General features: G+C 44.8%; 1 protein-coding gene across 1 annotated transcript; it reads right to left on the minus strand.

Annotated features, from left to right (window-relative positions):
- Nucleotides 1–106: 106 nt before the first annotated feature.
- LOC122920887 (26S proteasome regulatory subunit 6A) lies at nt 107–12864 on the minus strand. Its single transcript, XM_044270689.1, has 12 exons — nt 12719–12864; nt 11952–12035; nt 7984–8109; nt 7792–7896; nt 6540–6602; nt 4334–4471; nt 4110–4253; nt 3882–4030; nt 1707–1803; nt 1450–1595; nt 1185–1266; nt 107–317 (listed from the first exon to the last, which is right to left on the minus strand). Exons 1-12 carry the CDS (start codon nt 12743–12745, stop codon nt 207–209), a joined length of 1272 nt encoding a protein of 423 aa, XP_044126624.1. The 5' UTR covers nt 12746–12864; the 3' UTR covers nt 107–206.
- Between the last annotated feature and the right edge of the window lie 1885 nt (nt 12865–14749).

Here is a 14749-nt window from a genome sequence, read left to right on the forward strand (position 1 = left end):
TGCTTTCATGGTACTATCAAAAGTGAGGAAGTAATGGTAGGAAGACATAAATCAGAACAAGAGCAACCACTTGGTGTGACGCACAGACGTGCACGAGGACGGGTTGTAGATTTAAAGAGATCTGGTTTATTCCTTCCTGTAACACAAAGTAAACAGTCCTGACACAACAGTGGGACTCGCCACTGATTTCCCCATGTTGGGGGAGTCTACGCGTAGTACTGCAAATTGGCCTTTTTCTTAGCTTGGACTTCCAAGATGCCTTCCATGTAATCTTCATGCGTCAGCTCAGTGGCACCTCTGCGCAGAGCAATCATACCCTACAATATGAAGGAAACAAACATGTCAGGTAAAAGTACAGAAGTTACAGTTTCATCCTGCAGACTAGACCTGAGCCAGTCAGTCCATTATCACTTTAAATGGTCCTGGAAAATGCTGCTAATATCACTGACAGATGTGTATGTAAAAATTTCTGGAGGTTTTCAGAAAAAGAGATAAAGTAATGATAAAAAGGGGGAAGCATTTTCTCAGACTTCTTGTCCGTGATCCTATTAAATTAACGGGGTTGTCCCATTACAATAACGTATCCCCTGTCCACAGGAGAGAGGATAATTGTTTGATCGGTAGGGGGTACGACTGGTGGGGCCCCCTTGTCAATCACAAGAACAAGGGCCCAAGCTCCCCAGTTTGAATGGCACAGTGAAAACGCATGCATGCTGCCGTTCCAGTCAACTCTATGGAGCTGCCAGAGAAAGCCGAACACTCGTACTCCGCTATCTCTGGGACCCCATGGAGCGGAATGGCGTGGTGGACACACATGGGATTTCCTTCAAACAGGAGACCACAGCTCCAGTTCTTGTGGCCAGTAGGGCCCCAGTGGTCGGACCCCTAACGATCCAGTGGATAGGGGACAAGTTATTATAATGGGACAACCCCTTTGAGGTCCCTTTCACACGCTTTTTTTTTATTCTTGTAAAATCCCCAGCATTCGAGCTTTATGACACGTGCTCCATTTAAAAAATAATTTTGTTTTTTTTAAAAGGTGTTTTATATTTCACTATAGACTTTCTTGTAACACCTGTCCATAGTATTTTTGGGCAACAAAAAATGCCAGGAAAAAACAGGACTTTTTTTTATTTTAACGAGACCAATATATGTCCCTCATCTGCCCAGCAAATGTTACTCACCGCCTCCACACACACAGCTTTACATTGTGCCCCGTTGAAGTCATCAGTACAGCGCGCAAGCTCCTCATAATTGACATCAGGGCTGCAGGAGAAGTACAAAGTTTTAATTAGATTATGAAGTTAAAAAATCATTAAACCTATTTCCTGAATGTATGGACCACAGCGCCACCACAGCGCCATCCCAAAAAATTACACAGGGTAAACCCCTTCAAATAATACTTCAACCACTACTGTTCTTTACAACCTCTGAATCATTAATACTCGCCTAACGTTCATCTTGCGGGAATGAATTTGCATGATTCTGGCGCGGGCCTCTTCATTAGGCATTGGGAATTCAATTTTCCTGTCGAGACGCCCCGAACGGAGGAGCGCAGGATCCAAGATGTCGACGCGGTTTGTAGCAGCAATTACCTGGACAGGAATATATGGAACAGTTAAAAACCCCGTAGACATAAGTCTGGCTGTAGAGACCTGAACGATAAAAAAAAGAAAGGTAAAAAGATACAAGAGGTGGATCTGTACCTTAACTTGGGTGTTGGGTTGAAAACCATCCAACTGATTTAGAAGCTCCAACATAGTTCTCTGCACTTCTCGGTCTCCAGCCTTCTCACTGTCAAACCTACGACACAAAGGGTCAAAAAAATTACAATAAAGGGGTACTCCGATTAGGTGAAATTATCCCTATCCACAGCGGCCGGTCGGGCATGCACACAGCTGCTCCATTCATCTCTTTGGGAGTTCTGGAGATACAGTTATCATCTATCCTGTGAATAGGGGATAACTTTACATAAGCAGAATACCTCTTTAAGGCCTCATGCACACAATTGTATTTTTTATCCATGCATTTGTTGTGGACAGCATATTGACATATTCACTCTATGGGGCCATGCACACATCCAAAATATTTACAGATTCGTGTAGCCGTTCAGCAAATTATAGATTATGACATATTCTTAAAGGGAACCTGTCACCGGGATTTGGTGTATAGAGCTGAGGACATGGGTTGCTAGATGGCCGCTAGCACATCCGCAATACCCAGTCCCCATAGCTCTGTGTGCTTTTATTGTGTAAAAAAAAAACGATTTGATACATATGCAAATTAACCTGAGATGAGTCCTGTATGTGAGATGAGTCAGGGACAGGACTCATCTCAGGTTAATTTGCATATGTATCAAATCGGTTTTTTTACACAATAAAAGCACACAGAGCTATGGGGACTGGGTATTGCGGATGTGCTAGCGGCCATCTAGCAACCCATGGCCTCAGCTCTATACACAAAATCCCGGTGACAGGTTCCCTTTAACCATATTTCAGACAAGAACAGTCCTTTCTATTGATGCACAGGTAAGGTATCCTTACTTAGTTATTTTTGTGAACAGAAATATGGACACTGCTGTGTGCATGATGCCTAACACCTATGTTTTGTAATGTGTTAGGTACAGTGTTGACGGAGTGGCCAAGCAGAGTATATGAGCAGACGCATGGCACAGAATGCTGATTTTATGTAGGGCATCACACTACCTTTTGGCGACTGAACCCAACCATTTAAATCACCTTTTCCTTCAGGGTTCGGTATGACTCGCAAAAACAAGGAAGGAGCTCGGGAGGAGGAACTGAGAGCGGAGGGCCCTTCTAGGCCTCCACAGTCCTCAGCACGGACAAATGCAGACAAAGCTGCTTAGGTCGCTGCCAAGCTGATGCCATTTATTAGAGAAGCTAGCCAAGAAACGGGAGGATCAGTGATGAATGAAGATTGAGGTGTTACAGGAGATCCTGAGGAGGACCGGATGCTGAACCCCGCTTATCCTAAAACCAAGATAGCCGCCGAAGCCATGGAACAGAGCCCTCTGCAAGATGGTGGAGCTGGTGAGCCATTATCCCTTCCTGTGGGGACTGATCTTACTTCTAACGCCTCAATCCTATATAATCTTACACTGAAAGATGTGTTTGCAGTGGTAAACCAGTGCAATTCTGCTCCTTGCTCTTTGAAATGCTTATGGGGAGTCTCAAACAAGATGTCAGTATCATCAGACATCTTACAAAAGGTCTCTGAGCGCATGACTGAGGTAGAGGGGAGAGTGAGCACCTTAGAGGACTTTGTTCCCCCCTATGAAAAGTTATAGAGTTGACACATTTGTGACAGATAAACAGGGTCCATTCACAGCAGTCCTAGTCTATATCCCCTACTAGGTCATATGGGCGTCAGAGCCTCCTGGACCACCCCCATGGTTGGGGGAGATGGCTCCACAAATCAACATGTCCTGGATGCACTACCTCTTGTTCATGTTTTCTCTGTGCCTGCATTGCTGAGAAAAATTATGTTTTAATATATGCAAATGAACCTCTAGGAGCAACGGGGGCGTTGCCGTTACTCTAAGAGGCTCTGCTCCTTCTGCAAGGGCAGTGCCCTCTCTGAAATTGCTGCGCTCCCTTCACTTTGATTGAAAGAGCCAGGTATTATGATGTTTTCACGGCCTGGCCCTGTCAATGAAAGTGCAGAGGGCGCGGCAGTTGCAGATAGAGCCGAGCCTCTAGGTGTAATGGCAACGCCCCCGTTGCTCTAAGAGGCTCATTTTTAGCAGCAATGCGGACACATATGAACATTGGACCAACACAGATGCCTTCAGCTGCCAAGTGCACATGTAACAGGTCAGACAGTGTCATAGGTGCAAAACACTGCTAAATGGTAATACTAACCTTTTTGTTCCAATGGCATCCAGCTCATCAATAAAAATGATAGACGGAGCTTTCTCCTTGGCCAGGGCAAAGGCGTCTCGGACAAGCTTGGCTCCATCTCCGATAAACATTTGAACTAACTGAGGACCAGCGAGTTTCAAGAAAGTGGCCTGAAAGAAGACAACAAATGTCAATGACTACCTGCTTCCATCATCGGGTTTCTCCTGATCATGTTCAGTCACTACCTACCTTAGTCTGTGCGGCACATGCTCTCGCTAGGAGGGTCTTTCCTGTCCCAGGGGGCCCATACATGAGCACACCTTTAGGGGGCTGGATTCCCAAGTTCTCAAACTTCTCCTTGTGGTTCATGGGTAGAACGATGGCCTCTACCAGCTATGTTAGAAATGTTTAATGATCAGTATGGTGTACGCCTAACCAGAAGCATCAGTACAGAGAAGCACTTGGACCCTCACCTCTTGAATCTGCTTATCTAGACCGCCAATATCACTGTATTGCTCAGTCGGCCTTTCATCCACCTCCATAGCCTTAACTCGCGAGTCATATTCTGTTGGCAATGTCTCCAGGATGAGATAGGAATCCTTATTCACCCCCTGAAAGGATATTAAAAAAATAAAATAAAAATAATATAATAATAATAAAATAAATAAAAATGTTGTGGCTGAACAGTACTTTCACACTAGCGGTAAAGTTTTCCGGTACTGAGTTCCGTCATAGGGGCCAATGCATTCTGAAGGGAAAACATTATATTCAGTATGCATCAGGAGGTCTTCCATTCTGTCCCTTTTACAGTATTTGCTCCGGCCAAAATTCCAGAACACTTGCCGGAATGCCGGATCCGGTTTTCCGGTCTGCGCAGACCTTTAAAAATGTGAAAAAAATAAATACCGGATCCGTTTTTCTGGGTGACACCGGAGAGACGGATCCGGTATTTCAATGCATTTGTCAGACGGATCCGCAAGGTACCCGTTTGCATACGGATATCCGGATCCGGCAGGCAGTTCCTGCTGTAGCCAGTTATCACATAGTCAGATATAGGATGGTGAGAAAGGGGAGAATGACATTTTTTCATGGTATCCAAGCAGAGGAGGAAATCAAAGGAGAAATTGTTGCAGTTTTGCTTATTTTCTATGTTTCCTGTTCCTTCAAGGCCTAGTATGGGTCCACAATTCCTTTTATAGACGCATGTGGCTAATTTGATAAAGGGATTGGGGCCGAAGCAATAAAAATTTCTATCCATAATGATAAATGAAGATATTAAAACCATCTCACTACAATCTGGTGAACTGCGTTACTCAACAAATACGTATTTCGCAGAAGACTTTCTCCTCAAGATAATGCAAAGAGGTATCGCCCAAGAAAGAGAACCATCTCGCCAGCGCCACCTATTGACAGTGGCTCCCTACGAGTCAAGTTTGGACTTTTCAACAAGCCTTGGGGTTTGACAAGGGAATATACCCAAGCCAGATATCTATCTGAAGACAGCTGTTTAGGAGTGCGTTTTGGGGAGATACCTCTTTGCATATTCGTTTCCCATGAAGCATTGCCAATAAGTCTCCATACCATGGAGCACTTCCAGTGAGTCTCCACACCAGACTCTCTCTCTCTTTAAGGAGATTCAGCACCTTGCCTAATCCTCAAGATAATAAAAGGCCTTAGAGTGATATTAACCCTTAGGATACCGGAGGTTTTTTCGTCTTCATTTTTCTTCCCCATAACTTTTTTATTTTTCCGTTCACATAGCTGTATGAGGGCGTATTTTTTGTGGGACAAATTGCACTTTCTAATGCCACCATTTAATATGGTGATGTCACCGGCACTGATGGGCGGGCTTTAGCGATTCCCTAGCCAGTAAAACGGCTAGGGCAGCGCTAAAGCACGCCCATCAGAGCCGGTGATGTCACCGAACACACTGCCGGATGGAAGCCTCCGCCCGGCAGTGTGTTATTGTAAACAAAAGAGCGCGTGCCCTGCGTGATCTAGCACAGGGCAAGGGAGCGCATCAGAGCATGAGATGCTCCGATTCTAACATCAGGGGGGCTGCCTGGGTGAAAATATGGGTATGTCCGGGTTCAGAGCTGAACCCGGAAAACCCTTTCATTGTTCAGAATTGCTAATTTCTTATGTTGGCCTGCCACCTGCTGGCCAAACTAAGAATTGCAGCTTCAATGGGTCTCTTCAGCCAGACCCAGGGCATTGAAATCAATTACTGGCATCCTCATTGGCCGCAGAGGATGCCGGTAAGAAGCCTGGAAGAGTGAGCTTCCGGGTTTTTCACCCTTTAGATGCTGTGATCTCACTTGATCACGGCATCTAAACACTTTAATGACCGCGGTCGGCATTATTGGCGGTCACGGTTATTAGCTGCGGGTCTCTGCTGTTTGAAACAGAAGAGACCCGCCAGCCATTGCGCCCGCTGCATGCGTGAGCGGGCGCCATGTTTGCACTTCGCTCCAGCGCCGTACATGTACAGCGCTGGTAGCGAAGGGGTTAAAGGTGTGCAATATTTACCTTCAAGTTCATTCAGCTTTACTACATACTATAACATATAAGCCTCGAATACTGCCTTCAATTACATAGACTCTTGTCATGTGGAATTCCCAGTGAGGATTCACTACACATTTACACTTGTCATCCCATTAACAGAAATACTGGACTTACCACAAGATCTCCAGGTTTTAGCTTTTCGGCATCAACCAAACCAATCACTGGCAAGAAGTATGTCTGATGAAAGCGAGAAAAACAGGGTGAAGATCACATTCAGACCTGCTGAACTAAACTACATCTAACCCCACACAGATGTAGTGGTAACGAGCTTGTTACTGGCACCATACGCTGTTCCATCCGGCATCTATGGTTTTTCATAAGACGTCAGGTAACACTAGGAGTTATTGCAACTCAGCAATTTATAGTGGGGCGCTTAAGAAACAGATGACCGCCTGCTTCATCTCCACATGGTTGTACTGTGTTAGGCCTCATGCTAACGACCGGATGCAATCTGCGGATCCACAAAATACGGATACCGGCCGTGTGCACAAATGTTCCGAATAGACCCGCCTATACTTGTCCACAAAATGGAAAAGAATAGGACATGGTTCTATAATTTACGGAACGGCTACTTGGATGTGGACAGTCACAGCACACAGACGACATCCGTTTGCTGTCCGCATTTTTTAGGCTTTTAAACATTTTTACAAGCTTTTGCTGTTCATTTTTTTTCAGACCTAACATCTACCAGTGGCGTTTTTTTGGGATCCACAACAAAACATGGTGGTAAAAAAATAAATTTAAAAAATGCAGTGTGAAACCAGCCTAAAGGGGAACTCCTACAACACTATGTAATGGTACATATGCCATAACGTACTGATCTGCAGGGGCCCACCTGCCGGGACTCCCACCACTCAAAGTGAAGAAGTAGCAGTGCTGGGTTAAGCAGTGCTGGGTTAACATGTGCTAGCGGCCATCTATCAGCCCATGCCCTCAGCTCTATACACAAAATCCCGGTGACAGGTTCCCTTTAAGGATTACGTGCAGAAAATAATGTACAATAATACAGTAGCAGGAAAATGTATGAGATTAGACCAATCTCAGGTACACTTTGCTTATTTTTTTTCTCCTGTTCAGATTTTTAAGTCTAAAGAATGTTAATTGTCACGTTCTTTTTGGGCAGATTTCACCCTTTTCAATGGAAGGGTGAGACCTGCGGAAAATCTGCAATAATGTATTGCGGTTATGGGTGCAGTGTTTGTGTGAAATTCAGTGAAGTAGCCAAATCGACTGTTTTATAACTTCGCTCATCACTAATTATTGGTGTTGGTCTTGATAAATATGGCAGTAATTGTTCCCAATGCAATTGCTAACCGCACCACAAATACACAGATCTGTGGGGGGCGTCTGCACTGTACGTCATTACCTGTCGGGTAGAGGTTTTTATTACTGCACACTTTCCCTTTCTCTGTGAATCAAGATCAATGTTGGCGCCATCTTCCTCCTGGTCATTAGGATCAACATCCAGCAGCTGAGAAGACAAGAATGATCAGATTTACAGATAACCAGTACACTATAGCAGACTGAACTGGGATTACTGGGTCAGAGCACATCGCACCTCAATGACATTGGACACCAGATAAGGAAGTGTCTTGTTCACTTTGATTTTCTCACTGTTTTCTTTGATTTTGTCTTTCATGGCTTGTAACTCGTGTGTCACACGCAGGACTTCGCTCTTCATGATCTGAAACAACCAGTCAAACACATGGATGTTATTATCCCGCCACACTCCGTTATACTTTTCTTATTATTACTAATCCCTTCTGCTAACCACTATGTGACCACTGCATCCTGGTCATTGTGTGGAGCTACACGTGGAGGGCCTGGGAGCCCTCCACACTGTACTACACAATACAGAGTATCAGGGCAGCAGTTTGTATATGCCACATGTACCGTACATATATACACTCACTGACAAAGAAAGTAGGAGTTGTTGGAATGGAATGAAGCTTTCTTTGTGTATGTAATAAATCATATCTAAGTGATTACAATATTATAATGAAAGAATAGGATTATTGGGGAAGACTGTACAGTGGAAAGGGGTTCTAGGAATCTGTTGGCCGCCTCTAGCCGGTATACACCACACGTACCATAGATATATACTCCACACGTACCATACCTATATATATTACACTCTGTATACTCCACACGTACCATACCTATATATCACACTGTATACTCCACACGTACCATACCTATATATCACACTGTATACTCCACACGTACCATACCTATATATCACACTGTATACTCCACACGTACCATACCTATATATCACACTGTATACTCCACACGTACCATACCTATATATCACACTGTATACTCCACACGTACCATACCTATATATCACACTGTATACTCCACACGTACCATACCTATATATCACACTGTATACTCCACACGTACCATACCTATATATCACACTGTATACTCCACACGTACCATACCTATATATCACACTGTATACTCCACACGTACCATACCTATATATCACACTGTATACTCCACACGTACCATACCTATATATCACACTGTATACTCCACACGTACCATACCCATATATCACACTGTATACTCCACACGTACCATACCCATATATCACACTGTATACTCCACACGTACCATACCCATATATTACACTGTATACTCCACACGTACCATACCCATATATTACACTGTATACACCACACGTACCATACCTATATATCACACTGTATACTCCACACGTACCATACCTATATATTACACTGTATACTCCACACGTACCATACCTATATATCACACTGTATACTCCACACGTACCATACCCATATATTACACTGTATACACCACACGTACCATACCTATATATCACACTGTATACACCACACGTACCATACCTATTAATTACACCGTATACTCCACACGTACCATACCTATATATCACACCGTATACTCCACACGTACCATACCTATTAATTACACCGTATACTCCACACGTACCATACCTATTAATTACACCGTATACTCCACACGTACCATACCTATATATCACACTGTATACTCCACACGTACCATACCTATATATCACACTGTATACTCCACACGTACCATACCTATATATCACACCGTATACTCCACACGTACCATACCTATTAATTACACCGTATACTCCACACGTACCATACCTATATATCACACTGTATACTCCACACGTACCATACCTATATATTACACTGTATACTCCACACGTACCATACCTATATATCACACTGTATACTCCACACGTACCATACCTATATATCACACTGTATACTCCACACGTACCATACCTATATATTACACTGTATACTCCACACGTACCATACCTATATATTACACTGTATACTCCACACGTACCATACCTATATATTACACTGTATACTCCACACGTACCATACCTATATATTACACTGTATACTCCACACGTACCATACCTATATATTACACTGTATACTCCACACGTACCATACCTATATATCACACTGTATACTCCACACGTACCATACCTATATATCACACTGTATACACCACACGTACCATACCTATATATCACACTGTATACTCCACACGTACCATACCTATATATCATGGGGTAGCGCCATCCTGGTTGGTACAGCACACTGTCATCATTAGGTGGGTCTCTGCCTTTTATTCTTATTGGCATTAGGTAAAGTTGACCTCTTATACCTGGTGATCACTGTGAATTTACTCTAGTCTATGCACTTAAGCATATGTTTGTGGTTTTTAATATCTTAGCCATGTAGTCAACGTTTTTGAGACTCATCCTGTATATTGTTTATATGCATAATTTATTGTATATTTAAATGTTCGGTAATTACATTACATTTGGATACGCTTGTTACCCCTTTTTACACGTGTGCAGCGCCAGGATGGCGTTTTTTTCTGTCACTCATTTTTAACGGCTTATTATATATATTTTAATCACGTTACAATAAAAATTACATCTGTTTTATAACGGTACTGTGTGAGCTCCATTTTCTGTTTACTTGTTATACTCGGGAGCTGGTACCGAGTCATTTGTACAGGTGGCCCATGGTTTTGTTGGGTGGGCACTTACCCCCACTCTCACCATTGGGTCATCTTTGGTCTTTTTTCTATATACTACACTCTGTCTACGCCACACGTACCATACCCATATACTACACTCTGTCTACGCCACACGTACCATACCCATATACTACACTCTGTCTACGCCACACGTACCATACCCATATACTACACTCTGTCTACGCCACACGTACCATACCCATATACTACACTCTGTCTACGCCACACGTACCATACCCATATACTACACTCTGTCTACGCCACACGTACCATACCCATATACTACACTCTGTCTACGCCACACGTACCATACCCATATACTACACTCTGTCTACGCCACACGTACCATACCCATATACTACACTCTGTCTACGCCACACGTACCATACCCATATACTACACTCTGTCTACGCCACACGTACCATACCCATATACTACACTCTGTCTACGCCACACGTACCATACCCATATACTACACTCTGTCTACGCCACACGTACCATACCCATATACTACACTCTGTCTACGCCACACGTACCATACCCATATACTACACTCTGTCTACGCCACACGTACCATACCCATATACTACACTCTGTCTACGCCACACGTACCATACCCATATACTACACTCTGTCTACGCCACACGTACCATACCCATATACTACACTCTGTCTACGCCACACGTACCATACCCATATACTACACTCTGTCTACGCCACACGTACCATACCCATATACTACACTCTGTCTACGCCACACGTACCATACCCATATACTACACTCTGTCTACGCCACACGTACCATACCCATATACTACACTCTGTCTACGCCACACGTACCATACCCATATACTACACTCTGTCTACGCCACACGTACCATACCCATATACTACACTCTGTCTACGCCACACGTACCATACCCATATACTACACTCTGTCTACGCCACACGTACCATACCCATATACTACACTCTGTCTACGCCACACGTACCATACCCATATACTACACTCTGTCTACGCCACACGTACCATACCCATATACTACACTCTGTCTACGCCACACGTACCATACCCATATACTACACTCTGTCTACGCCACACGTACCATACCCATATACTACACTCTGTCTACGCCACACGTACCATACCCATATACTACACTCTGTCTACGCCACACGTACCATACCCATATACTACACTCTGTCTACGCCACACGTACCATACCCATATACTACACTCTGTCTACGCCACACGTACCATACCCATATACTACACTCTGTCTACGCCACACGTACCATACCCATATACTACACTCTGTCTACGCCACACGTACCATACCCATATACTACACTCTGTCTACGCCACACGTACCATACCCATATACTACACTGTATATTCCACACATATATATTACGGTACACAGGAGCAGGACTCACCTTGATCTCGCTGTCCAGGAGTCGGGTCCTCTGGATAATCTCTTCTGTTGACATCTTGAGGACTTCTTGTCCCACCCCATCCTGCTGCAATGTTACAGACAGAGTTAAACCAGCACAGCCGTATCCCCTACCGAAGGCATTTAGCTTCTACAAAGGCCCGAGGAGGCATGTCATGCAATATAATGAGGGAAATCAGTTTGCTGATGCTCATATTCCTTGTTTCAATCTCCCATAATTTCTAATATATCTGCTTGCTGTGGGTAAATGGAAACATACTGGCTTACACCTACAGGTGCAGGGATCGTTACAGTGAACCTGAACACCCAGTACCCTCACCTGCAGTACTGTTAGATGAGCAGGACATCATCGTCATCATCCTTTTGCAATGTTTCAATTCACTGACAGCAAGCAGAGATCTACAATCCCTTTATAGCGAGACAACGTCTTATGAGAGGAAATCTGACTGATTAGGAGATTGGGGGTTGTTGTTATACCCACAGCATCCTCTCCAAACAAAATACTGGAAAATCCCTTGAAACCCCATAGGCAGCCTGAGACCAATCACTAACTGAAGAACTACAAGTCCCAGCATGACCTGTCAATCCATGCTGCTGTGTCTAGAGCAGTATGACTGCTGGCTGCCCAGGACTAGCACACACTGGTCTGATGGCTGCCCCCTCTGAGGACCCGCTACTGCACTCCTGACCTGGACCGAAGGTTACGGCAGCCATGGCGGCTCTTCTCTGTCCTCTATCCTCCCCTCTTACCTCGGTTTCATCCCATACAGACGCCATGTTTACTTCCTTTCACAGGCCGGGTGAGTTCGCACTATCACCGCCGGAAGTGGAGGGACAGACAGCGCCGAGCACCCGACTTCCGGTGCAGCTTGCAACATCCTCCCCGCCGCACTGTAGTAGTGAGAGGCGCCGGAAGTCACGTGACCGGGAAGAAACTTGCTGACTGTTATCTATGGTGTCGCCATTTTGGATAATGGCAAAGGGACCAGGTGATGAGAGGACATGAATGTAGCTTCAGTGGTGTGAATAATGGCACTTGGTCAGCTAGGGCAACAACTTGGAGCCAGCCAGAGTGAAAGCAGAGGACTCCCAGAAGCATTGACTCCATATGTGATTGCAGAGACTCTTAGGGAAATATTGGTAGTCTAATGGGCCGGTAAAAATGTCAGTGCCCCCCAGAATTAATAAGCCCCATTAGTGCCCCCATTAGCTCCCCCCAGTAATATTAATGCCCCCATTAGTGCCCCCCAGTAATAGTAATTCCCCCATTAGCTCCCCCAGTAATATTAATGCCCCCCATTAGTGCCCCCCAGTAATAGTAATGCCCCCATTAGTGCCCCCCTAGTAATATTAATGCCCCCATTAGTGCCCCCCAGTAATAGTAGTGCCCTCCAGTAATAGTAATGCCCCCAGAATTAATACTACCCCGATTAACGCTCCCCAGAATTAATAATGCCCCGATTAGTGCCCCCAGTAATTAATAATGTCGCCATTAGCGCCCCCAGTAATAGTAATGCCCCCATTAGTGCCTCCAGAATTAATAATGCCCCCATTAGCTCCCCCCAGTAATATTAATGCCCCCATTAGTGCCCCCCAGTAATAGTAGTGCCCTCCAGTAATAGTAATGCCCCCAGAATTAATGCCACCATTTGCCCACCCAGTAAGAGTAGTGCTCCCCAGTAATATTAATGCCCCCATTAGTGCCCCCCAGTAATAGTAATGCCCCTATTAGTGCCTCCAGAATTAATAATGCTCCCATTAGTGCCCCCTAATAATATTAATGTCCTAATTAGTGCCCCCCGGAATTAATAATGTCCCTATTAATGCCCTAATTAGTGCCCCAGTAATAGTAATGCCCTCATTAGTGCCCCTCAGAATTACTAATTCCCCCATTAGTGCCCCCTTCTCTACTCTGTGCAACAAAAAAGTAGAACTCACCTGATCCATTTGATGGCGCCGCTGTGAACGCTCGCTGCTCACTGGAAGCTCAGGACCTGCGAGATGTCATCACGCTGGAGCACAGGTCCTGTCCTAAGCTCCCTGTGAGCAGCGAGTGTTCACAGCGGCGCCATCAAATGGATTTGGTCAGTTCATTCATTTATTTATTTATTTTTCTTAACTTAGGGGGCGGGGGGAGTTATTAAAGGCTGTACTGATGAGCACTCCACAATGGAAGCGCTCATTAGTAAAAATCCTTATAGGAAAATACCAGCAATTAATATTGCCAGTAGAAAAAAATCACTGGCATCGGCACTAAATTACCAGCTTGGCCAGTAAGATTCCGGCCGGGTGGAAACCCGTGTCACCCATGAGAAGTGTGACCCGGTGACATGACGCATGGGTGACGTCTCCGCTGCTGCCAGTCACTGGTTGTGGCCACGTGACCCGCATCAAATCTGATATTGATCTGGGGGAGGCCCATAACCTGCGGGGGGGGGGGGGGGGGGGTGATGGAGCTGAAACGCAGCAACATGCGTCTGGCCACACTGGGGAGGAGGTCTACAGAAAAGGTCCCCATGAGTGAACAACCCCTTTAAATCCAACGGTGTAATATTCTGTAGGTTCCCCTTACGCTGCTGAAACAAATATGATGCGTGGACTCCAAAAGACCCTTTGAAAGTCTCCTGTGGTCTCTAGCACCAAAGAGTTATGAGGTGGGGCCTCCATGGATTCGTAACCTTACGGAATACGTGTGTTTTTTCAGTGCGGGTTCCCATGGAGAAAAGTACAGAGATAGTACAGTATCAGCAAAGTGTATGAGATTACAAAAATCTCGCTTTG

Source organism: Bufo gargarizans, chromosome 10, assembly GCF_014858855.1.
Source record: "Bufo gargarizans isolate SCDJY-AF-19 chromosome 10, ASM1485885v1, whole genome shotgun sequence".
In the NCBI taxonomy this organism is placed as follows: domain Eukaryota; kingdom Metazoa; phylum Chordata; class Amphibia; order Anura; family Bufonidae; genus Bufo; species Bufo gargarizans.

Bases quoted from the DNA above. Each gene is read 5' to 3' on its own strand.
- LOC122920887 (XM_044270689.1), bottom strand. From the start codon at position 12,745: ATGGCGTCTGTATGGGATGAAACCGAG. The intron at 4,031-4,109 runs GTAGGTAGTGAC...GTCTTCTTTCAG, and splicing joins CATGTGCCGCACAGACTAAG to GCCACTTTCTTGAAACTCGC. The intron at 1,267-1,449 runs GCGAGTATTAAT...CTTCTCCTGCAG, and splicing joins TCCCGCAAGATGAACGTTAG to CCCTGATGTCAATTATGAGG.